Source organism: Vipera berus, assembly GCF_964194415.1.
Source record: "Vipera berus genome assembly, chromosome: 1".
In the NCBI taxonomy this organism is placed as follows: Eukaryota; Metazoa; Chordata; class Lepidosauria; order Squamata; family Viperidae; genus Vipera; species Vipera berus.
Window position 1 is genome coordinate 203,336,137 of NC_138202.1, and position 25,817 is coordinate 203,361,953.

At 39.5% G+C, this 25,817-nt stretch overlaps 1 protein-coding gene across 1 annotated transcript; it reads right to left on the bottom strand.

Moving 5' to 3' along the window:
• Positions 1–6,172: 6,172 nt before the first annotated feature.
• LOC308668085 (U6 snRNA-associated Sm-like protein LSm1) lies at positions 6,173–7,252 on the bottom strand (the record flags this gene model as incomplete). Its single annotated transcript, XM_081327742.1, has 1 exon — positions 6,173–7,252. The coding sequence occupies one exon, from the start codon at positions 7,250–7,252 to the stop codon at positions 6,851–6,853; it is 402 nt and encodes a 133-aa protein (XP_081183868.1). The 3' UTR covers positions 6,173–6,850.
• Positions 7,253–25,817: the final 18,565 nt, after the last annotated feature.

Consider the following 25,817-nt stretch of genomic DNA (forward strand, 5'->3'; position numbering starts at 1 on the left):
TAATGTCTATGGAAATATAATACAGTAAAATTTCAATTTAATAGACTAATTTGGAGAACAGGGTGTCCATTATTCCCAGTTGTCCATTAAATACAAAAGTCCATCTTTTTCATTAACTTAGGTCATTTGGATAATGACTTAAATAGATGGCAATGACATAAATCACCACAAATGTCATAACATTAAGATAAAATTAAGATACATTTAGCCTACATTTTCCAGACTACTTCAAATGTCTTGTTCATTATTTTGAGGTGATGTCTGGAAAATTCTCAGTGGATTGAGAAATTTGATCCATTACATCTGAAATCTGCTAAAAGGGGACCTGTTATATTGAGGATGCAGACACCAAAATAAGGAAGAGGTAAAGAATCCCACAAGGACAATTGGAACTGGAGAAGTCAACAGTGAAGTTGCAACTGGTGCTGTGTCCATGGGGACAAACAGATCTTATATCATAAACCAGGGGGGTCAAACTGCCGGCTCGCAGGCCGGTTTCACCATACCAAAGCCACGCCCACCCCATTGCCAGCAATGCAAAAAGAGTCGCGATATGCCGCAACACGTCTAGTGATGTGGCGAGTTTGACACCCGTGTCATAAACAGTTAAAACAGTTCTATGAAATACCTTCAGAGGAGGCTGGCTCACAGTCAGATTCTGCACCACCTTCTGATATTTCTCCTCAGTCAGAGGAAGTTGTTCCCCCTTGATGTTTGAAGACCATTCCTCCTTCAGGAGAGGATGACCTTCTTTTCCCAGGGAAGGATCCATTGCCAACACATTGAACCCTGCCTTGCGTTGTCGTTTTCTCAGGAGCTTCCCTCCAATTACACTCATAGAAACTAAGATTCTAATTGCTTTCCCCTTCTGGTCAACGTTTCTCTTCATTTCCTGAATGACTCCAAAGGAGGACAGGAAGATGACAAAGCCGATGACACTTGCAAGGCAAAAGCAGGCAAGTACATAAAAGATACAGGAAAGGGTTGAAGCAATAGTTAAATCTGTTACTAGGAGAAAGAGCTGAAAGAGGTGAAGTCCCATTATACCAGACAGAGTTGTACTTCTTGCTCCTTTGCTTACTAGCTTGTGGAGAAATCTTCTGGAAGGGAGGCGTGTGGTATGCAATTATGTCATTAGAAAGCCACCCACTCTTGTGAAACATGTAAAAGTGAGTCCCAGCCCTGCTGGGAGATTGAATCGTTGTCCCAGCTAGAGTAGCAAAAGGCATTTCTAAATCATTGTCTCTGTAAAGAGGGACAGAGGTGCTCATGAGACCTGGCAGCTCTATATAAATATTTTTTTTCATAATAGCCTGTTAGGCTGAAATCCAAGATTGGCTGAAATGTTGCAGTTCCTCAGAACCATGCAAGTCAGTGGAGTCTGGCCTAGCTGCAAAGAACCAGTTGGAATTAATTTCACAAGAAAGGGAGAGGAGAGGAGAGGAGAGGAGAGGAGAGGAGAGGAGAGGAGAGGAGAGGAGAGGAGGAACATCACTAAATTAAGGTTACCCTTTTAAGATACTAAAATATTCCAGCTTAGATTTATTAGACAAAGTCAAGGTCACAGAATTCTTTAGCCAGAAAATGTGGGAAGGGGAGAAATTTAAAAATGGCTTATGATCAGATGGAACTGGCATTGATACCATCCTTTTAAAAATCTGTACAGCAACTTCTGCTTCTGTTTTGGATGATGAGTTTTGCAGGGACTCACTGTGAATTCTGTTAGACTTTGATATTGCTTGCCTCTTGGGTTCCTTTCTCTCCTTGACCTGGGATGGCAGGATTCCAACCGCAAAGGCTTAGGACCGTCAAGGTCTAAGAACTGCTACTAAATGGATATTGAAATCACCATTAGGTTCTAGCCAAGGTGCAGTCTTTTTTGTTGATATACAGTATGTATTAACATTCTATAAGTTCTGGCATTAAATATCAGTGAACGTGAATCTGAATCTTATATCTTGTTAGTAGGATTACCAGAACTTCATTATTTCATAATGAAGCAGGTTGTGGCCTGCTTTGTCAATTGCCTTACTGAAGTCTAAGTATACTATGTCCACAACATTTCACTGGTCTACTAATTTAGTCATTTTGTTAAATAATGAAATAAGATTGTTTTTGGCATGATCTGTTTTTAACAAAGCCATACTGGTTTCTAGTTATAAACTTTATTTATCTAGATATTTGCAGATCTGTTGTTGTTTTTTCCTTCTTATCCAGTATCTTCCCAGGTATGAATGTTAAACTGATTGGTCTGTAGTTTCCTGGGTCTGTTTTTTTTTTCTTTCCTTTTTTGAAGAGGGAATCACATCAGCTCTTTTCCAGTCCTCTGGTGCATCAAGATTTTTGAAAGATATGGTACAATGGTTCTGAGATAACATCTGCCAGCTCCTTCAGAACTCTGTGATGTAATCCATGATGTCCCAATTATTTATATTCATCAAAATCAGACAGGTCTTCTCTTACCATTTCCTTGCTTATTTTAATTTTTATTTCTAGTCTGTCTTTTATACTTAGGTTTTTGGTAGGTTGGACTATAGTTTCTTTTTGCGTGAAGACTCATGCAAAGAATGAGAAGCAGTTCTGCTTTCTCTCTACTGCATGCTACTTCCTTGCCATCTTCTCTCTTTAGTGGACCAACTGTTTCTTTGACTTTTTCTTGTTATTTATATGTTGAAAGAAACTTTTTTTTATTATCTTTGACTTTTGTTGCAGGTCTTTGTTCATTCTGAGCCTTTGCTTTCCTGACTTCACCTTTGCAGATTTGGGCTATCTGCTGATATTCAGGTTTAGTTATGTGTCCCTCTTTCCATTTTTTTTGTACTGATCCTTTTTATCATTAAGTTTATCAGAGAGATCTTTGTGCAATCATGCTGGCTTCTTCTTGGATTTTTTTTGTTTTTCTTTTTTAGTGGTATTGTGCTGGAGTGGGCTTTTATGATCATATTTTTCAGAGCTTCCCAAGCTTCTTGAGTTGTTTTCCCCTTTAGGATTTTTATCCATGAAATTTTGCTTAGGCTGTCTCTGAGTTTGTTAAAATCAGCTCTTTTAAAGTTTAAGATGCTGATTGGATTATATTCTGTTGCTTGTGTTTGCATTATATTGAATTGCAATATGACATGGTCGCTCTCGCATAAGGTTCCAGCAACTTCAACTCCCTCTATCACTTCTTCTCTATTAGTAAGAATTAGGTCCAGTATAGTTTTTTTTCTAATTCCCTCCTCTACCTTTTGGATGACAAAGTTGTCAGCTAAGTTGGTTAGGAATCTGTTCAATCTCCCAATTGCTGCAGAGTTTGTCTACCAGTTGAAATCAGAGTAGTTAAAGTCTCCCATTACTACTGTGGAATGTTTCCTACATACATTTGTTAATTGATTAGCAAAGAGTTCATCTCTTTCTTCTGCTTGGTTAGGTGGCTTGTAGTATATGCCTATAGCAATGTCATTCTTTTTTTCTTTTATATCGACCCATATGGATTATAGAAGGTTTTCATCCTTTGTTTTGTGTATTTATTTATTTAGCGTATGGCTGGTCACACACAGAACCAAAAGCACTTCATATCTACACGTTAGAACAGTCAAAACAACTCTTTTTTTAAAAAAGAAGCAATTATAAAACCTAAGAGGAAAACAGAAAGACCGTATTTTCCAGTGTATAGGACGACTGGGCGTATAAGATGACCCCCAACTTTTGAGATGATTTTCATGGGTTAAAGTCTTATACGCTGGAAAATACGGGTAAGTAGGAAGTCAGGGCTGCTTCTCAATTAGGTGAAGGTTTATCAAGAGCTTTTGGCCTCGAAATCAGCTTTGCTCTGCCTCGCCTAAACCTCGTCTCCTCTCGCCTTGGCGCCCCCTTCTACTTCAGCCACATGCGCTGGCTGTTTCGGCCAGGAGCGACGAGCATTATGGCCCAACACTTCAGGAAGGCACCAGGTCTGAAAGAAGGCGGTTCTTTCCATAGGTTAGTTAATGAACAGGGCGGCGGAGGGCGGGGGGTGGTGGTGAAAGAAACGGGCTCAGCCCTGCGCCGCAAGTTTGAGATTTCCTCAAAGAAAGCCCCGAGTTTCCAAGTAACTAGAAACCAGAAGGAGCCCTGCATGGCACTGAGATCGAGAAGCCCGTTTACCCTCCCCTGCATTTTGCTGTGTTTTTCTAAAGTTTTCCAAGAAAATGCTAACTCAGGGTTTTTCCTCCTTTCACTTGCATAAGTTATCGCTGGAGTATACAGAAAGGGGAAAAAGAAATAAAGGGGAAAAACCCCGCACATATTATAATATTTATTGTTCAAAAGGCCGCCTTCTACTTCAGGGCGGAGGGGCGACCCCAGGTTGCTGAAGCCCCAGCACCAGCTTTCCGCTGCGGTATGCCTGTTGCAATTCCCGAGCTGCGCCTTCCCAGGCGGGTGTTGCTGTAGGTCTGGCCACGGCACCACACCCTGAAGTCGAACTCCCAGGGTCAGGTGAAGCTCAGCTCCGCGCGAACATGTCAGGTCGGCCTCCGCCTGGCTTCCCGCGCTCCCTTGAGCTCTCGTGCTCACCGAGCGCCGGCAGCTCGGCACGTGCTTGACTCCTGCTCCCTTCCAAAAAAAAGGGGGGGGTCTGCTGCCCTAGGACGCCGGTAAGCTGGAGCCTCAGCCTCAGTTGGGCTGGTCAGTTTATTTATGAGGAGGCCGTCTTTCGCCATTCTCGAGCACTGGATTTGTCCGTTTCCACTAATGTCTCTGCTCCCGAGGATTTACTATTTTCCGGCGTATAAGGCGACTGGGTGTATAAGACGACCCCCGACTTTTGAGAAGATTTTCATGCGTTAAAAAGTCATCTTATACGCTGGAAAATACGGTAACATTTCAGAGTTTAATGTCGAGGTTTTGTGTATTTCTATAGAGATGTAGTGATCTTTTTTATATAATGCAACTCCACCTCCTCTTTTGTTAGGTCTGTTTCTTGGGCTGGACTGGGCTTTTATGAACATATTTTTCAGAGTTTACCACACTTCTTGAGTTGTTTTCCCCTTTAGGATTCTCATCCATTTATTGTTGCTGCAATAAAACATGGCTTCCTTCTGAAATGCAAATATTGCAGACAAAGCTAGTTCTACAATACTATTTTCAACTTTGTGGTACATTTGTGCCTAAGTGTGGCCAGAAAGCAATTACTACTTTAGCTGTGGCTTTTTCAGAGTACAGGTCCTGTAAATTAAAACAAGACTTCACTAAAATAGCTAAATATAGCAATAGCACCATCTGTTGGCCTTTGCAGTTTACAGCAAAACAAAGGAGGGGAATTACAGTTATGTTAATTGGGATGTTTTAATTTGAATTCTTGTAACAAGCAAGTTGCCTACCTGCTAACTTTTCACATCTGCAGATCTAGGATTCTGTTATTTTGCTATATATACTATTCTATGTTTCTTCTGATAAAATAAAGTCCCACAGGACAACTGACAATTAACTGAATAAAAAAAAGGGAAAAGGCAATGAAATGAATCTGTTTTCAAAAAGGAATGGCTGCAACTAACAGTGATGGGGACATTTCTCAGGATATGCCCATTTTCTGAGTTCATCATGTCTATTTTCTATTTGTCCCTCCCTGCTTGTTCATACTGCTAATACTGATGATACAGAACAGCCCCCCCTTTTTTTTCCCTGTTGATGAGGACAATAGCATTACAGATCAAAAAGCATTTGGCAGCTTTTCCCTTTTCCCTTCTTAAACAGTCCCATCTAATATTAAAAATATGGGAAAGGAATAAATTAAAATTAATAATGATGATTAATAATAATATAAATAATTAATAGAGAGACACTAATGGGAGATGTTACTATCTGCATTTCCTTCTGATCCTGGAAATATGGCTGTACACAGTCACAGTGGAATACAGGTAGTCCTCAAATTACAAGCACAATTGAGCCCAAAATTTATCTTGCTAAATGAGAAATTTGTTAAGTGAGTTTTGCCCCAATTTCACCACTTTTCCTGCCACTGCAGTTCTTAAATTAGTCTGGGCCTTTTAGGCTTAAACACTCCTTTGTGCAACTGGATTATTGATTTTCTTACTAACAGGCCCCAGCATGTGCAAGCTGGAACAAGTATTTCTAACGCCATTTTCTTGAGCACAGGTTCTCCTCAAGGTTGCGTCCTAAGTAAAGCTAATTCGGTATACTTTGAGGGAAAATAGGATTTAGTAAAGTTTAATGAAACCTCACAGGTTGAAATGTATATTCAAATTTTTCATTCTGGCATTAATACTCTTCCAAAATTGAATTTTATATGATTGAAACGAAATGTGAAAAAATATCTAATTTGGTCATTACATTTTCAGCAATTTTTAGAGAACGTTTTATCCATTTTAGCAGTCAGGATTTCAGTAATATATAATAGTAAAAATACCTATTTTCTCTATTAGTCAGTTTGGAGTAAATTTAATATTATTCCACTGAAATTATGATTGTTTTATATTTATTTATTTATTTATTTATTTATTTATTTATTTATTTATTTATTTATTTATTTATTTATTTATTTATTTCCTGCTGGATTATATTTAATCTTCAAAAATAATGTTGTTGTTTTTGTGTGAAACGGGAAGAACTACAGTTTATGTCATGGTGATCCAACTGTTTTTTGCACTTGAGGAGGGCGGGGGGAAGGAATCTGAAATAATAATAATAAAAAAATAGTTGTCCATCACTTCAGTACATAATCTCCTCAATCTTTGGGAGACAGTTCAGGTAAATACTTATTATTCGTCTAGTGCAGGGGTAGGCAACCTCGGCTCTTTTATGACTCAGCTATGCTGACTCAGGAATTCTGGGAGTTGAAGTCTATGAGTCATAAAAAAGCCAAGGTTGCCTACCCCTGGTCTAGTGTATCAGCCCTCGGAACAGAGAGGCCGTACTCTTTCAGCGCTTGCGTTTTTAACTTGTCCGATTCTTGCTTTGTTTGCTGCTCTACCCGTTGAACTTCCAAGATTTCCTCTATCGAGACTTGCTGCAAAGGGGTGTCACTTTCCTTTTCCAGGTCAATTTCTCCCAGGAGTACAACATTCTCACCTCTGACCACGAAGATGCCACGAGGGATGTCGCCATACTTTTTGCCCACGTGAATGCGCTTCACTGTTTGGTGCAAAACCAGATTTGCAAACTGATCAATGCTGCATAAATATTCAATCAAGGTTCTGCCATCTCTAAGGAGGACCAAGTGTTTTTTGTCGATGTCTTGGATGAGGCTGGCCGTGCCTGGCATGTAATTCATTTTTGCCCCAGAGGCAGCGGAAGCTGTGCCTCCCACATCAGCCCTGGGAGAAGCGGAACCTGCTCTTGGCCTCTCCCCACCCGGTCTGGAAGCACAAGCTCCGGTGGGGCGGGGAGACAAAAGGGGTTTTATATTTTTAATGCATCTAAATTCTACATCCATTTAATCGTACAATTTGATTTCTGAATCATAACTTGACCAGCAGTTCATAAATATGGTACAAAAGATGATCTGAATTGCACATTATAAGATTTTTAAATACAGTCAAGTCTATAAGATATTGCTGCAAATGTCTTGATGCTATTCTGCTTATTTGAAGATATTAAAACCAGTCGTGAACAAAACCAATATGATAATAGTAATTTTATCTTTGCTATATATTAATAAGGGACGCAGTGGCTCAGTGGGTTAGGACGCTGAGCTTGTCGATCAGAACGTCGGCAGTTTGGCGGGTCGAATCCCGAGTGCCGCGTAACAGAGTGAGCGCCTCTTACTCGTCCCAGCTTCTGCCAACTTAGCAGTTTGAAAGCACGTAAAAAATGCAAGTAAAAAAATAGGGACCACTACGGTGGGAAGGTAACAGCGTTCCGTGTGCCTTTGGCGTCTAGTCATGCCAGCCACATGACCACGGAGACGTCCTTGGACAAGTGCTGGCTCTTCAGCTTTGAAACGGAGATGAGCACCGGCCCCTAGAGTTGGAAACGACTAGCACGCATGTGCGGGAGAACTTTTACCTTTACCTTATATATTAATAATCAAATCTCACAATCTAAACTAATTATCTCTCCACTGAAAGAATGTTTTGTACCCTCCTCTTCATAAAAAGAAAACATTTAATAAGAAAGAAAGAGAGCAAAAATCTAACCTTATTATTTTCCTGTATTTATCCCAGGTATTCTATACATTACTTTTTATTGCATTATCTCCTATAAATGGTTTGTTTCTATTTGGATCACTCTAGAGATATTTATGTAGCTCATTTGGAAATCCTGCACCTTCCACAGAGGCAACTGGGCCATAAGGAAATACAGTCCATTCTATAATCCTTGTTAAGGAATTGTGTGGTAATATATTATATATAATAGAATAGAATATATAATGTAGCCACCAAACTGCCTTGCTCTTTCAAATCATGTAAGTTTTTATTTGTTTATGGATTATATGTAGTTTATAACTTGTTTATGCCACTTATTGGAGTCATCATTGGAAACAAGACTTCTGAGAATACCGTGGACAGTCAAAAAAAGAAACACAACATTTTTTTCTGAAAACTGGCATTTACTTCTGGTTTTCGACAAAAACAGCCCATAGCAAACCTTTGTAAGAAAATTCTAAGGCTGCGATGCAATAAAGGTAGTCCTCAGCTTACACCCATTCATTTAGTGACCATTCAAAGTTATAACGGCACTGAAAAAAGTGACTTATGATCATTTTTCAAACTTATGACTGTTGCAGCATCCCCATGGTCACATGATCAAAATTTGGATGATTGGCAACTGGCATGTATTTATGACAGTTACAACGTCCCAGGGTCATGTGGTTACCTTTTGCAGCCTTCTGACAAGCAGAGTCCAATAGGAAAGTCAGATTTGCTTAACAACCCTGTTACTAACTTAACAACTGCAGTGATTCACTTAACAGCGGTAGCGAGAAAGGTCGTAAAATGGGGCAAAACTCACTTAACAACTGTCTTGCTTAGCAATGAAAATCGTGGGGTCAGTTGTGGTTGTAAATTGAGGACTACTTGTACTGCATGTACCTACTTAAAAATTGCATTATGGGCAAAGAAAGAAACTCAGCAAGGAACCTCCCTAACTTATCAGGTGGTAAAAGAGGCAGCAGGAGACAAGATTCTGTTAATGTAGCCCAGGGGTCTTCAAACTTGGCCCTTTTATGACTTGTGGACTTTAACTCCCAGAATTCCTCAGCCAGGCTACCCCTGATGTAGCCTTATAATAAAGTGGAATTAGCTTGTCTGATCATGTTTCCTGCCTCAGCTTGGGAAGACTAACAGTGGTCAGTCACAGAATGGCAACGTTTCTGGAATGATTTTTCAGTGAAGTCCTAATGTACTTAGCCAGAATTTATAGACTGCCAAAGTGTGGCAGAACTGACAAGAAATGTTTTATCAAGGGGCTAAAACAGTCCATACACCTGTCTATTTATTCTGTAAAATGAACTCACAATTTCATTTAACTATGAAAAGATCTTTCAAAGTTTTTGCTGTGTATTGGAGTGTGTATTGTATTAAGCAATAGCTTAACAGATGACAGCTAGAAGGGGCCGTACATAACTGCCGCTAGGCGTGGCTCAGTTTTCGGTGGGAAAGCCTAGTTAAATTGATTGGCTGTCAGCTCAGCAGCCAGAGTATATAAAGGGCACAGGCAGCCCATTCTGTTGCTGGTTCTTCTCTACAAATAAAGAGCTGAATTCACTGCCTGGCGTCGTCTTGTGTGTATTAACCCGCTACACTTCAGTTTTGCAAAAGCCAAAAAATAAATAAAACATCAAACTATCAGAAATGACTACGTATGCAAAATTCAGATGCAAATGCTTTGCACATATATCTACTGCTCATTCCTTATTGACCAGAATGATACCACTGTTATGGTGAAACAGGCCCATGGAATGAAGTTAAGCATCAGGGATATTAATGTGTTGCTAAACTAAACAAAAATCTAAAACATTGGAATTCCTTAATTAATAAACTTTAGAAATATTTGTCTATGTTCATCTGCCTTCTGTCTGGCTTACATGAGAATAAAAATGTAAACAAGCATTTCTAAAAGGATATTTCTTTCTAAATGTTAACTTAATGAAGTTTGTGAAGGCTGAGACTACGTTTCAATTTACTGTCTGTATTGTATTATTTATACTAACATAAAATAAAGACTTTGAAATTGTGGAATAGCATTAAAATTTTCAAATTTGAACAGTTTCTTTTGAAATGGAACAGAACAGAATTGGCTTGAACAGACAAATCTTTCTTTTGTCTGTTTTTGGAGTTTTTAAAGGTGGTTGTTTGTTTTCAGTTATAAGTTTTAATCAATCTTTTATTCAGATTTTTCTTTTTCACCATACAGTACATTATATAATTTTATATTCCACATAAGTATTTGGTAGTAACTGTATTGTCTACAAGGAAGTATAACTGTAATCTTTTTAAAATTCAGCTTGAAAGTTATAGCAATAAAATCAAATCAGTTTGTGCTGCTAAAATAAATCTTGAGGAAATGGAACCCACAGAAATAGATACTGTCAGTGTGTAAGAATTTCTGAACTGGAATAATCATAGCAACAAACCAGCCAATGAGAACTGTTTTTGATTAAGACACAGTATTGGCTGTGTAAGGCGTGTGATCCACCCTAGGTCTGCGCGTGTCCTAGTCTTCCCGGTGTCCTGATCTCCTGAGTTAGTTGTTGATGTTCCCAGAACTGAAGGAAACTGAATGTATCATGTTTATATATTTTTTATAAATAAAGTTTTTTTTTTAAAAAAACTCGTTTTGAATGTGTGCTTATTTTTTGGACTTATTTTTGTGCTGGAAAGTTGTAAACTCTAACAGATACCTCTTCTATCCTAAATAATACTAATTACTCTAATTACCCAGAGAAGTGATAGGCTCTCCATGACAAGATTCAATTGTGGTTAAACAGCCACCTGTTGCTTGCATTTGGATGCCTGTATCCAGCAGATGTTGGCTTTGATTACCTGAACAAAGCCTTCCAGTAGGAATCTATAGAAGTATTTATGGCATGTTCTACAATCAAATGATTAACACTTCAACCAGCTAATACAAATGATACTGGGAAATGAACCATATACAGGTAGTCCTTATGACCACAATTGAGCCTAACTTTTCTATTGCTAAGCTAGACAGTTGTTAAGTGTATTTTGCCCCATTTTACAACCTTTCTTGCCAAGTTGTTAAGTGAATCACTGCAGTTGTTAAGTTAGTAACATGGTTGTTAAGTGAATCTGGCTTGCCCCATTGACTTCGCTGGTGAGAAGGTCATAAAAGGTGACTGCATAACACCAGGACACTGCAATCGTCATAAATATGTGTCAGTTGCCAAACATATAATTTTTTATTGTGGTGATGCTGCAATGGTCATAAGTATGAAAAACAGTCATAAGTCACTTTTTTCAGTGCCTTTGAAACTTTGAACGGTTGCTAAATGAACTATTGTAAGTCAAGGACCATCTGTAGTCTAGTATATGCCATACAAATTTCCAAGCAATCCTCTAAAAAGATTCTCGGTGATAAATGCTCATTCAGAGAGATCAATTCCTTAGCACAATTCATCACTGACAGCAAGTGACTGTCCTTTCAACCTCGTCATCCTCCACCTTATTTAAGGAAAGCAGGTATAGAGAATAAGACTTTGATAGAAATATGCAAGAATTATGTCTTAAGCAAAGAAGACTGAAACATTATTTAAACCCTGGGAAGTGAGATAATATTTGCCTCAGACAGACTCCTCCCTGATTCACTGCAGTATAAATATAAGAAGGGGGGGCGGAGTATAGACTTATGAGATTCTGTTGCTGTAATGTATTGGGCCTTTTACTTGGAACTGTTTTCATGTGTCTTTGAATGCTGCTTGAGATTGCTTAATTAGGGTGTCTGTGTAACGGTCGCTGGCTACCCAGACATGCAGTCTCCAGGACGATCATTGGTTGGCTCTGGGGCGGGAATAGGTTCCTTCAAACCTATTGGCTGCCACCTAGTGGCCAACCGTATAAGTAGCTGCGTAGAAGCCTCAGTTCTCAGTTCTGTTCCTGTTCTACAATAAAGCAATGTTCCTGTTTGAACCCTCTTGTCTCGCCTCCTGCTTCCCAAGAATCCACTACACAACAGTTATTATAGCTTGTCTCAATAAAGCAGGTTTCTAGTCTTTCGGCGGAGTTCATTTCTGGTCTGGTCCACCTAATGGAACTGCCATCAAGCTAACTGCTAGGCTACCTGTCCTACCCATCTCAGTCCTCAGACCTGGCCATCAATCCTTCCCCCCCACACACACACACACACAACTGCTGCTTAAGGCAATTGGTTCAGCTTGCCTGATGACAAAAGCAATCCTGCCATTGCAACAATAGCCCTTCCCATGCCGCTCCAGTGAAATCAGTAAAGTCAGCCAGGGAGGGACAATGCAGAAAAACCAACCAGTTCCCTGCTTGGGCTTTTCCAGTTCCTGAGCAGATGGATCCTTGTGATGACCCAGGAACCATGGGGGTTGACTCAGCTTATCTCAGCAGTTCCAGGAAAGAGCAGGAAAAAGCATAAGGCCTTCATCACTCCTACCATATTCCCCTCATGTCACAGACCATTGCATTCTGGGAGCCAATAAATTCAAACATATGTCTGACCACAAAAATTTAGAAGCACTAAAAACGCCCAGGAAACTCACTCCTAAGCAAGCCCGCTGGTTCCAACACTTTCACCGATTCAATTTCACTCTCAAACACTTGCCGGGGGGGAAGAACTTCCTGGCAGACGCATTATCTCGCATGTCCCAATATAACAGCACACGGGTAACTGACTTTAAACCACTCGTACCAGAACAAAAACTGGCAGCACCAGTCACCACCAGGACACAAGTAAAAATGAAGCCGAAAGTGGATAGCCAAACCAGAATAGAATTCTGAAAGTCCTTGGAAGGGGACGAATGGTTCCAGAAAAATAGGCATGTGTGCACTATTAAAGATGGGTTACCTTGGGTGGGTGAGAAGTTATACATACCTGTCACCCAGAGGACCAATTTCATGCAACTGTGCCATGATACAAAATCAGCAGGACATTTCGGGTTTGTAAAAACATTACACTTAACTAAAAGGCAATTTTGGTGGCCATCTATGAAAAAGGACATAGAAAGCTATGTGAGCAGTTGTCAAATTTGTGCAATGGCCAAGAGGTTACAAGGGAAATCGCCAGGACTGTTACAACCGGTGGTGAATCCCTCAGCCCCATGGAAAGAAATAGCCATGGACTTTATCGTAGAACTACCAGAAAGCAACGGAAACACCGTTGTCTGGACTGTCACTGATCTGTTCTCTAAGCAAGTCCATTTCATACCTTGCCAAAAAATTCCAACTGCAAAAGCATTAGCAAAACGTTTTGTACAACATATTTACAGATTGCATGGGGCACCACAACGCATCATATCTGACAGGGGGGTGCAATTTACCTCAGCATTTTGGAAGGAATTTTTATCCCTGTTAGGAACTACCCAAGGACTGACATCTAGTCATCATCCTCAAGGGAATGGGCAATCTGAACGGTCTAATGCAGTACTTGAGCAATATTTAAGATGTTATATAAGTTTCCAACAGACGGACTGGGCGGACCTACTGCCTTTCCCAGAAGTGGCATATAACAATGCAGTTCACTCCAGCACAGGTTACACTCCTTTTCAAGTAGCTACAGGCCAGAGCTTCAACCCCATACCTGATCTAACCCCAAAAGAACCAGTAATTCCAGAACTAAAGGAATGGATTGTTCAGTTACAATGCACCTGGCCTATTGTCAGAAAAGCATTAACAGAGGCTAGATTAGCACACAAGACACAGGCAGACAAGAAAAGAGCCGATCCCACACCATTCAAGGTGGGAGAGATGGTATATCTGTCTACAAAATACCTTAAGTCTCTCCATCCCTGTAAAAAACTAGGACCAAAATACATTGGACCTTTTCCAATTAAAAGAATCATAAACCCAGTAACAGTTGAATTAGGACTACCTAAAAATCTTAGACGAATATACCCAATCTTTCACTGCAGTCTAATAAAGAGAGAACAACAATCTCCCCTACGAACAAAAATTCCACCACCACCACCTCCCATCATGGTGGAAGGGGAACAACATTTTGAGGTGAAAGAAATTCTGGATTCCAGGAAACATCATGGAACGACCCAATATTTAGTGGCTTGGAAACACCTCCCCTCCTCAGAAAACGAATGGGTCAGCAAACGCCACGTTAAAGCACCAAAGCTGCTTAAGAGATTTCATACAGAATATCCGAACAAACCGAGTTAACATTTATATATGTTTTTTTTTCTTTTTCTTTTTTTTTCTTCCCCTACAGATGAACACATCTTTTTTCTAAGGAGAGCGGACTGTCAGAATCCATTTATATCATATTCATAAATGCATGTTTAAAACATTATTCCATGGATTCTGCCATCTCCCGAAGAGGAGAGAATGGATGTGTATTGAGCTGGTATTAGGCATTTCAAAGGAAAAGAGAAGCCTTTTGAACTGGGGAAACAAAAGGGGGGGCTAGCATCTGGCTTGTGTCATGGAAGAGAGCAATAAACATAAAAGGTCCTAAGTTCCTTTTTCCCACGAGAGGGATGATACAAGGTAAATGGTGGGGGACTGACCAATTGGGGTTAAGGGGGGGTTAAACCGGGAACTCTTTATAAGGGTTTAGTTCATGGAACAATATTAAGTCCTGTCTTGTATTCCTACAACCAAGCATGTCATAGTAAAGATTCTTTTTGGACTAGATTTGACTCCAAGAGTTTTGTCTTCCTAAGACGTGGTTTGGGGTGCGTCCTGACAATGTCTTTATTTAGGCACGATACAGCTGGGTTGCAAATCCCATGAGCCAAACAGGTCAGCCTTACACACCCTGCAGTTTTGTATTGATTACAATCTCCCTTGGATTAATCTCTGTGGTGATTCTATCTCTCATGGCGGTCTGTTCATTTAATTTCTAAGCTATTTTCATTCCATCCTCTCCTGAGAAAATGGAAGAATGTTTAAACACAAAGGCTTTCAATCAAATCCCACTGTATGAAATACAGAACTGATTTGGACTGAAGGAGGCAACCTGTTGAAATATTCAGATTTTCCCCTGACCATTTGATAATAAACAAGATTCTCCGTTGTGCCGAGATGGATAGGTTAACGTACATTTTAAAAGATAAACGTGAATCACTATATAATATAAGTTGTAACAAATGTTTTGTATGGCTTAAAAGAAGGTTCAATTCAGGAGACGAGTGATGAGATGCCCCACTTAATTGATCTGTGTAATTTATTAGGCTTACAAGGTTGACAAGATATGACCAATGGTAGTTTTGTTTTTCTTTTAATGATAAGGATAGTCTATGCATTGGAAAGTTTAGCTGGGATGATATATATTTTTGTTAATAGGAGAGTAGATATAACTCTCGGTCTGTTTTGTTTGTTTTCCATGGTTTGTGTTACGTGATTATATGGTTTGTCCCTTTCCCTATGTATTATTCTGTTGTCATTCTTATTGTAAATAATTAATAAAGATTATATAAAAAAAGAAATATTCAGATTTTGAGCTGTGAGTTACAAATGCAGAAAATGAAACTGTTTTGTCAAGTTATTTATCGGAAGCTCTTTACTTTAGTAGTATTTCCAGCAAAGAAAAACTCATCTGATTACATAAGCTACTGTTGGGAAACTTTTCAGCTTCTGTCTTCTGCCAGAAGAGGGCACTCTCATCCACATCATATACTGTATCGCCTACATGCTTCTCATAAGTTAACATTTCCAAAAATATCTATACATCGAAAAGATCCAAAGAGATTGTGCAAGAGAAAGTTGTCTTTGCTTATGGATTTCAGATATTTATATTCTAAGTTCTGAAATGAACATGTTGCCATGTAGAATGTACAATTGTATATTCACAAACCCACCAAACTTTGTTAGATTCACTTTTCCTAATTAAGTTGATGAGGGTTTGGGTGGAAAAATGAAGTACAAACCATCTCTAGTACTCTGCAATTCCCAGGAATAATTTCATTTCCATTTTGGTTGTTGGAGGCTGGCATCTGTTGAATAACTAGTGCCCTTTAGCTCTTCTCTTTTTGCTTTTCAAGGCCACAGAGTTTCCCCAACCTTTTTTATTTGTGAGCCGCATCAGAGTAGTTCAGGCAATGGTAGTTAAGATCCTAGAATATTAAAATATCAGTTATTTTAAATATCAAGCTGACATTTTAGTATATTTCTTTGTTCTTTCAGTAATTTTTCTTAATGTTTGCAACGGTGTAGAAGCTATTCTTTGATCAAAAATTCTCTGTTGAACTGCTTTTTTTTAGGAAGGACATAAGGATAATATTTCTCTGAGAAAATAACTACACATTTGTATGTTTTATTGTGTTTTATCAAAATACACACTGTAGACAATTCATTTAACAACAGGCAACTCATAAATCGATTGCTTAGAATCAGAATATATTGATCACAGGGATGCTGGCAGTCCTGAAACATTTCATCAAGAACAATTCTAAAGTCCATCATTTAAATCCATTTTTAATGAGCCATACTGAATCATTACACCAGCCAGAGAAGGAAAAAAGGAGGCTTTTTTTTAAAAGTGGGAGTGTACATTGTTACATTAAATCAAAGAACTCACTAAAGATTATGTACGGTAATTAAATCAAAGTTATAACCTGAAGGATTCTAGCCTCTAGGAAGAGAGATGTTATGAAACCTCAACAGATCCTGCTGCCAAAATAATTCAGTGTCAGACCATTAGATTTTGGAAGTACAAGAAACAAAAGGAATGACAACAATAATTTTAAGATAACTCCCCATCGTCCTGTGCGCTCCCACAGAGAGGGCCTCCTCAGGGTCCCGCCGGTCAGGGAATGCCGGCGGCCGATCCCCAGGGGGAGGGTGTTCTCTGTGGGCGCGCCTGCTCTATGGAATCAATTGCCAGTGGAACTCCGGATCGCCCCTGACCTTCGTTTGTTTCGCCGGGACCTAAAAACCTGGCTTTTTGAGTTAGCTGGCCTGGACTGAGGGGTTTTAAGGTTTTTAATTTTCTAATTTTAAATTTTGGGGCTATTGATTTAATTTTATTTTAATTTTTATATTGTATTGTTTTAATTTTGCCCTGTAAACCGCCCTGAGTCCTTCAGGAAAAGGGCGGTATATAAATTGAATTAAATAAATAAATAAATAAATAAATAAATAAATTTTAAAAAGCCAACGGAGAAGCTCAGCTCACTCATGACACCATTACCTTGCCCTTAGAAAAGTCATTTTAAAAAGTAGCTGTCACAAAAAAATCTTCATTCCTACTTGAAGATGTTCTCCTGTCAGTAGCGGTTTAACTAAATAAAACTCAGATTACTCAAAATGTATGAGATTAATATTCTTGACATACTTAGGTTGCATTTATAAGAAAGACTATATCATACTTTGACCATATCATGTGAGCAGACTTACTTAAAAAGTCAATCATGCTGAGAAGGGGCCATCCTGGTGCCCGCTGGCTGGACATTAAAAAGGATGACACTGGGATGGTCATGGCAGATCTGTGAGAGAGGGGCATGGAGAGTGCTGATCCAAAGAGTGGCTGAGGGTCGGATACAACTGAATGGTTGACAACAACTCTTCATGAGAATTTCTTTTCAATCTAGTCCAGGGGTCTTCAAATGTGGCCCTTTTATGACTTGTGGACTTGCCCAAGAGTTGCTCAGAGTTCCTCAGCCAGGCATGCTGGCTGAGGAATTCTGGAAATTGAAGTCCACAAGTCATAAAAGGGCCACGTTTGAAGACCCCTGGACTAGTCAGTAACTTAAGCCTATTGTAAAAACTTTCATGCTCTTTTTATCTGGTTTAGATATGGGTGTCCTTTCCAGGGAAAAGATTTTGCTCCCAAAACACATTACCGTATTTTCCGGCATATAAGACGACTTTTTAACCCATGAAAATCACCTCAAAAGTTGGGGGGTCGTCTTATACGCCCAGTCATCTTATACGCCGGAAAATCAGCGTCTGGCGTCTGGCGGGAGCCGGCAGGGCAATCCTGCGCACGCGCGCACTCCCCGGCTGCTCCTTAGCAGCTGGGGAGTGCGCATGTGTGCAGGACTGCCCTGCCGGCTCCCGCCCAACGCTCTTCCCTCTTGAGGCAGCATCCCCGAGGACTCCTTAGGAGCCAGGGAGCGATGCTGCCTCAAGAGGGAAGAGCGTCGGGTGGGAGCCGGCAGGGCAGTCCTGCACACGCGCGCGCACGCAGGACTTCCCTGCCGGCTCCCGTCCGACGCTCTTCCCTCTTGAGGCAGCTGCTGCCTCAAGAGGGAAGAGCCGGCTCCCGTCCGACGCTTTTCCCTCTTGAGGCAGCATCCCCGAGGACTCCTTAGGAGCCAGGGAGCGATGCTGCCTCAAGAGGGAAGAGCGTCGGGCGGGAGCCGGCAGGGCAGTCTTGCACACGCGCGTGCACGCAGGACTTCCCTGCCGGCTCCCGTCCGACGCTCTTCCCTCTTGAGGCAGCTGCTGCCTCAAGAGGGAAGAGCCGGCTCCCGTCCGACGCTCTTCCCTATTGAGGCAGCTGCTGCCTCAAGAGGGAAGAGCCGGCTCCCGTCCGACGCTTTTCCCTCTTGAGGCAGCAGCGTGCGCAGGACTGCCCTGTGGGCTCCCGCCAGATGTCAGCCTGCCCTGCTTCCTCCACAGTGAGAGGGGAGGGCGTGCCTTCCCAGGCTCGCTGATTTTCTGGCGTATAAGACGAAAAATCTTGAAAATCATCTCAAAAGTTGGGGGGTCGTCTTATACGCCCAGTCGTCTTATACGCCAGAAAATACGGTATCTTTTGTAATTAGGGAATCAAAATAGTTATTTAGGGGCATTCGCTGAAAACCCATCTATTCCCAATCAATAGCTTTTACAAGCTATGTGTTTTGAAGCTTAAGAGAAATGGAAAACCTTGGCTAACATTTGAGAGTCTCAGACAAATTCTTTCTGTTAGGAATTTTTTTAAACTAAATCCAAGAAAGTAGGTAGCTACCATACACTTTTTAAGCAGTATATATGTGCTAATTCCTAAGGATGCAGTTTGTGGGCTTTTCGATTTATAACATGCATGATAAGAAGTATGCTGCAATTTTAAACTTTAAAGTAGATGTTCTCAAATTTTGTCTGTGAACTCCTTCCAAGTGATCAATGCAAGGAGGAAGGAAGGTTGAGAATTCTAGTACATTTCACTCAGTTTGGTGAAAAGGGACTAAGACTTACTTTTAGATTTTAATTTGCATTATGTGGTGCTGGTACAATGTACTAATTTCATCAGATGTTATAAACTAAAAGAAATATATGGGATCTGACTGACACTAAAGCTGACAAATGTTACACTCGATGTTATACAACTTGGCTTGCAAAACACAGGGATATTGATTTCAAAGGAAAGTCTGAGGGTAAAAAAAGATTCAAATTAAACTTGATTTTTCCCCTTTTTATTGCAATGTTGAAACTCATGATAGTGTATTGTTTCAATACACATTTCAATGCAGTAATATTGATATAATTAAAATGATTTTCTATTGTTTTAAAATATTGGAAATTGAAAGAGAAAAATAAAAAATGCTAACAGTATTATTTCATACTTGCTAGAGTTGCAAGCGTAATATTAATTTTTTATCCAAAACTGAGTATAAGATAAAACTGAGCTTGATTTCTGGCGATTTCACAGACACATACTGTACATGACGACAACACCAAAATCTTTCTTCAACTTCTCATTCTTTCAGTTTCAATTGTAGTTCAATAACACCCACACCAATTTACATCACACAAAAAGGTATTTAAAGGCCAGCGCTCTGACAGAGAAGCACAATTCAAAACGCACTGAAGATGCTCCCCGCCCCCACGAGTGGAAACAAAATGTTTGCAGCCAAATTGTCAAGCTCGGGGATCAAACCAACATCCCAGCTACCAACCTGAGCTACTAATATTCAAACACATCTCATTGTAGTTTGTAGCTATGCTTATACTTTCTTTCTTGAAAAGTACCTATGTATTCTTTTAACAATAAGCGTTCTCTGTTTCAACTGAGTCTGCTGATGTCTCCACAGGGTGGATGTAAAAAAAAAATCCAGATGTGACATGGAAAGCCTTGTCACTTTATATCTATACCTCTACATGATGTCATACACCGGTATGAAGGGAATGGAGGGCTTGACTGTACAGGCACAGCTACCCAAACTTCCACAGATGCTACTGAAAGTCACACAAATTTGGGGGCCAACTATAAAGTCAACAATGGGGACAGTTCTTGAAAGTAGATTTTGAATCTCCCTACAGGCATCCAACACCTACTCTTCACCCCATTAAGCTCATGCTGTTAATTTTGAACAGCATGATGCTAGCTAGACCTATATCCCCAAATGAGTGAGACCTTTTCCAGTATTTTTTCCCCCACAATAATTGCTGGAAAACAGTTGATGTGTAGGAAAAGCTGGGCTGAGTGGGAAGCTTACTATTTAGCTAAATCGTTCGACTGTTTCTTCCTACTTAGCTCTTTCCCACCAATCAACTGAGCAGCTACTCAAGAAAAATCATGAGAAAGGAAGACATTTATTGATTAAACAGAGCAGATGTTGGAAGAAAAGTGCTGACAGGGCTATGAAATTATACTTGCTCTGAGATTTGTGGCAATAGGAAACCCAGCCCAGCATATTATTTCAGTGATTAACTATCAGAATGGATCCTGGCGTTAGATAAAAACTCATATACCATTGTTGTTTTAAGAATGGTTTTCTGGGTTGAACCAATGTTCATTTATTCTTAATCATTGTCAGCAAGCTGTAATAAATGTTTTAGCAGCAATGTAGTATAATGGGATTCTTAGGCTTCGGGGCAAGCACAGAAGCCTTTCGACTCTGCAAATGTAATATTTGCAATTAATTCCTTTGCATTAATCTTGCCCTGAACCAGGACTGATCATTTTTTCCAGATTTTATTGACAATGAAATATTAGATAAAGTCAGATGATTTTTTATGACATGTTGCAAGCCCCACTGTTTTTCAGTTAGTTTGTTATCAAGCCCTGTCCATTAGTTCACTGGGGAACATTATCCTGGGGCAAAATATTACTTGTTATTAGTAATTATAGTCCTAGCCCATTGCTGGCAGATAAGCATTTACTATTTCAATTCATACAGAATACTTGAGAAACCCATAGAAGTTATTTCTGTTTTGGGATGTACAAATTCAATATCTCCACCGAGCTTTTTGGCTCAAAAATACTTTCCTAAATCTTCTCCTTACTATGATGAACAACCAATATGTGAGAAGAAATGTTTGAAGGTGATAGGTTTTGATGTGGTGTTCTTATTTTGTGATGTATTTCTTTGTGAAGAGTGAGAATTTTTTTTTCTAAAAAAAACATGGTCATCACTGTTTGCAATCCTTCCAAAACATTATCTTTACCATGAAAATATAGCCAATATTTCCTATATTGTAGGATAATAAAATAATTGGAAAGAAGTCACTGAAAGGTGAAACACTTTTAGCATTGTTATTTGAGCTGAGTCACATTATATGGCCAATATGACAATTAAGTTAGCCAATTAAAGGTGGGAGTTTTTATCAAACTAAAGTCCAGGATTCTAAAATAGTTAAGCAATTAAATTACTTTGTTCATAATATATGGTTATAAGGTGCTTAGCTGCATATTACAAAATCACAGCAGCAAGAAAGTATTATCACTTGTATCTAATAGAATGATATAAAGATGGCATCAAAGGCAGAGATTTTAAAAAATAATTGTTTAGAAACTCCAATATTGAATAGGATTCATATCAAAATATGTAAGGCAAATGCTAGATACACTGGAGGTGTTCCTGTTCAGTGGTATCTATTAGAATACCACAGAGTAGCTTTCACCTCTTAGTCTAGGATCAAAGGATTTTGCCAGCTGCCTCTACTTACCCTAGTCTTTTTTTTTCTGGGTAAATAGGCACAGCTCTAAACAAAACCCCAGACAACTGCCATTGATAACATTTATTTTCTGAAAATGAAAGTTCCAGAAGCATTCTTAGAAATAAAGCTGATTTAGGGATGGGTGATACCACTCTAATGTCAGAAAGTGAAGAGGAACTAAAGAGCCTCTTGTTGCGAGTGAAGAAGGAGAGTGCAAAACTTGGGTTGAAACTAAACATTAAGAAAACCAAGATCATGGCATCTGGCCCTCTCAATTCCTGGCAAATAGATGGGGAAGAAATGGAGGTAGTGACAGATTTTATTTTCCTGGGCTCCAAGATCACTGCAGATGGGGACTGTAGCCAAGAAATTAAAAGATGCTTGCTCCTGGGGAGGAAAGCCATGGCAAATCTAGACAGCACACTAAAAAGCAGAGACATCACCCTGTCAACAAAACTCCGTATAGTCAAGGCTATGGTCTTCCCAGTTGCAATGTATGGCAGTGAAAGCTGGACCATAAGAAAGGCTGAGCGCCAAAGAATTGAAGCCTTTGAACTATGGTGCTGGAGAAGACTACTGCGAGTTCCTTGGACTGCAAAGCGATCAAACCGGTCAGTCCTAGAGGAGATCAACCCTGACTGCTCTTTAGAAGGCCAGATCCTGAAGCTAAAACTCAAATACTTTGGCCACCTAATGAGAAGGAAGGACTCACTGAAGAAGAGCCTAATGCTGGGAAAGATTGAGGGCAATAGAAGAAGGGGACGACAGAGAATGAGGTGGCTGGATGGAGTCACTGAAGCAGTAGGCGTGAGCTTAAATGGACTCCAGAAGATGGTAGAGGACAGGAAGGCCTGGAGGAACATTGTCCATAGGGTCGCGATGGGTCGGACACGACTTCGCAACTAACAACAACAACAACAACAAGGGAAGGAAATTCCTGATGCCGGGGTCAGGAATTTTGGTGACCAGGGCAGGAATTATTTTTTTTTGACCCAAATGTAAAAACGGATGCCAGAATGATATTTGGGGTTAAATTAAATTAAATTAAATTAAATTAAATTAAATTAAATTAAATTAAATTAAATTAAATTAAATTAAGCCTTTTTTGGTGTCCAGGGAAGGAAATTCCTGATGCCGAGGTCATGGATTTTGGTGACCAAGATGCGAATTTTTTTTTTGACCCAAATATAAAAATGGATGCCAGAATGAGATTCAGGGTTAAATTTCATGCTTAAAAATGTTACTATTTCTAGTTTTTAAAAATCAAGACTTTTTTGGTTTCTGGGGAAGGAAATTCCTGATGCCGGGGTCAGGGATTTTGATGACAAGGATGCGAAAAAATCTTTTGACCCAAATGTAAAAGCGGACGCCTGAATGAGATTCGGGGTTAAATTTCATGCTTTAAAAGGGTGCTTTTAATAGTTTTTAAAAATCAAGGTTTTTTGTATGGAGGGAAGGAAATTCCTGATCAGGGATTTTGGTGACCAGAACTCAAAAAAAGTTTTTGACCCAAATGTAAAAACGGATGCCAGAATGAGATTCAGGTTTAAATTTCATGCTTAAAAATGGTGCTATGTCTAGTTTTTAATAATCAAGCTTTTTTTGGTGTCCAGGGAAGGAAATTCCTGATACCGGGGTCAGAGATTTTTGTGACCAGGGCATGAATTTTTTTTTTGACTCAAATGTAAAAATGGATGCCAGAATGAAATTTGGGGTTAAATTTCATGCTTAAAAATGGTGCTATTTCTAGTTTTTAAAAATCAAGCTTTTTTGGTGTCTGGGGAAGGAAATTCCTGATGCCAGGGTCAGGGGACCAGGATGTGAAATACTTTCTGGTAAGAAAAATGTGCCAGGTACTTTAGAAGTAATAAAGGAATTTATTTTTAAGAGAGAGAGAGAATTTTTTTTGATGGCCTTAAGAATAAGTAAGTCATGGAAATCATACAGCCATGAATAAAAGAGTGATGGTAAAAGATGTTTCTGGATCCAATCTCATGAATATATTAATATTATGCACAAAAGTGTATTAGCATTATATATATAATGCAGGCCTTAAAGAGTTGTTAGAACTACTAATGTCCACCAATTAAATGCATTGGACACTGGAAAGTCTAAGGGATAAGCATTATTAGAACCAATTAATGCAGTCACTGCAAAATGTATGTTACAGTACCTTTAAAGTTACTGGGGAAAGCCCAACTCATGTTAATAATAAATAGTGGGCTTAGAATTTCTTGAAAAAGAAATGTGAACAATATTCCTGTTTTTTGAAATGCAGATGTATTGCACAACACGTGCAACTATTTTCCAATTTGTATGTGTGTGTTCTTTCTTTCTTTCTTTCTTTCTTTCTTTCTTTCTTTCTTTCTTTCTTTCTTCTTTCTTTCTTTCTTTCTTTCGTAGAATAGCAAGGAAAACCACACGGAGAATAGCAAAACACCAGCAGGGAGCTTTAGCAGATGGGAGCGTGTGGGGGTGGAAGTATGTCAACTCTTTCATAATGGAAATGTAGATCCCTGTTTTGGGCTAAAAAAAACCCTGATGACATGGTATGGGGATTTTGTTAGAAACTATTGGAGCAGCTGCTTTGCCTGCATCCAGCAAGGCAAGGACAAAATATTTAGAGACCAAAGGGGAATTGTATCCAATGATGGGGAAATCTGCTAAAAGGAATTTCTGATCTTGTAATGGTGCTGGATTTGAAGAGCAGAAGGATGAAAACAGGATTCAGGGCTCTAGAGTGCAATCCAACTATGCTTGTTTGTTTGTTTCCCTTATGTCTCAAACATTCTTCAGCTGTCCAAAGATACCTTTGTGATATCAGGAGCCAAATTAATCAATTTTATTTTTTAATTAACATCTTTACAACAGTGTTATAAATTTTTTGAATCTGTTATAAAAGAGATCATCTAAAATAGAAACTGAGGTGGCCATGCTTTCTTTGTAATCTAGATTTAAGTTTAGGTAAAGGTAAAGGTTCCCCTGCACATGTGTGTTAGTCGTTTCCGGCTCTAGGGGCCGGTGCTCATCACCGTTTCAAAGCTGAAGAGCCAGCGCTTGTCCGAGGATGTCTCTGTGGTCATGTGGCCGGCATGACTAGATGCCAAAGGCGCACGGAACGCTGTTACCTTCCCACCGTAGTGGTCCCTATTTTTCTACTTGCATTTTTATGTGCTTTCGAACTGCTAGGTTGGCAGAAGCTGGGACGAGTAACAGGCGCTCACTCTGTTACGCGGCACTCGGGATTCGACCCGCCAAACTGCCGACCTTCCGATCGACAAGCTCAGCGTCCTAACCCACTAAGCCACCACGTCCCTTCTGATTTAAGTTTAGTCTTATGTTAAAATGGTGAAGGAATCCATCACCTGGGAATTAAAAACACACACTGATTTAAAAGTAGCATTCATTTTCATTCCAGGAGTAGTTCTTAAATAGGGTTCTTTTATCCTCTTCCACCAGGGAAGGAGAAATGCTTCTTCCAAGAAGTTGCAGTTGCTACGCTAAGAATATGATTAAAACCAGAAAAGGTGGTTCAGAATTCTAATTTTTACTCATATGCAAATCAGCAATTTGGTTAAAGCTTGCATGATGAAATGAATAATATTTCCTTAATGTAACATTGCTTGTTTCCTCAGTCCTCTTGCTTAAAACTGAATAATGAAAGAGAAAGTACCCATATTTTGTCCTGTATAATGGTAATGTGTGAGCTCAACGCATTCAACCATGAAATCCTTTGAAGATACTCTCAGCTTAAGTTTATCTACACTGCAGGGTTAAATTGGAGGCTGGCTTTCCTTCAAGAGGCACAGTGATTATAATTCTGGGAGGATGTTATGGCTATAATGTCTTCTCATCTACAATACAGTAAGAAAGAACTCAAGC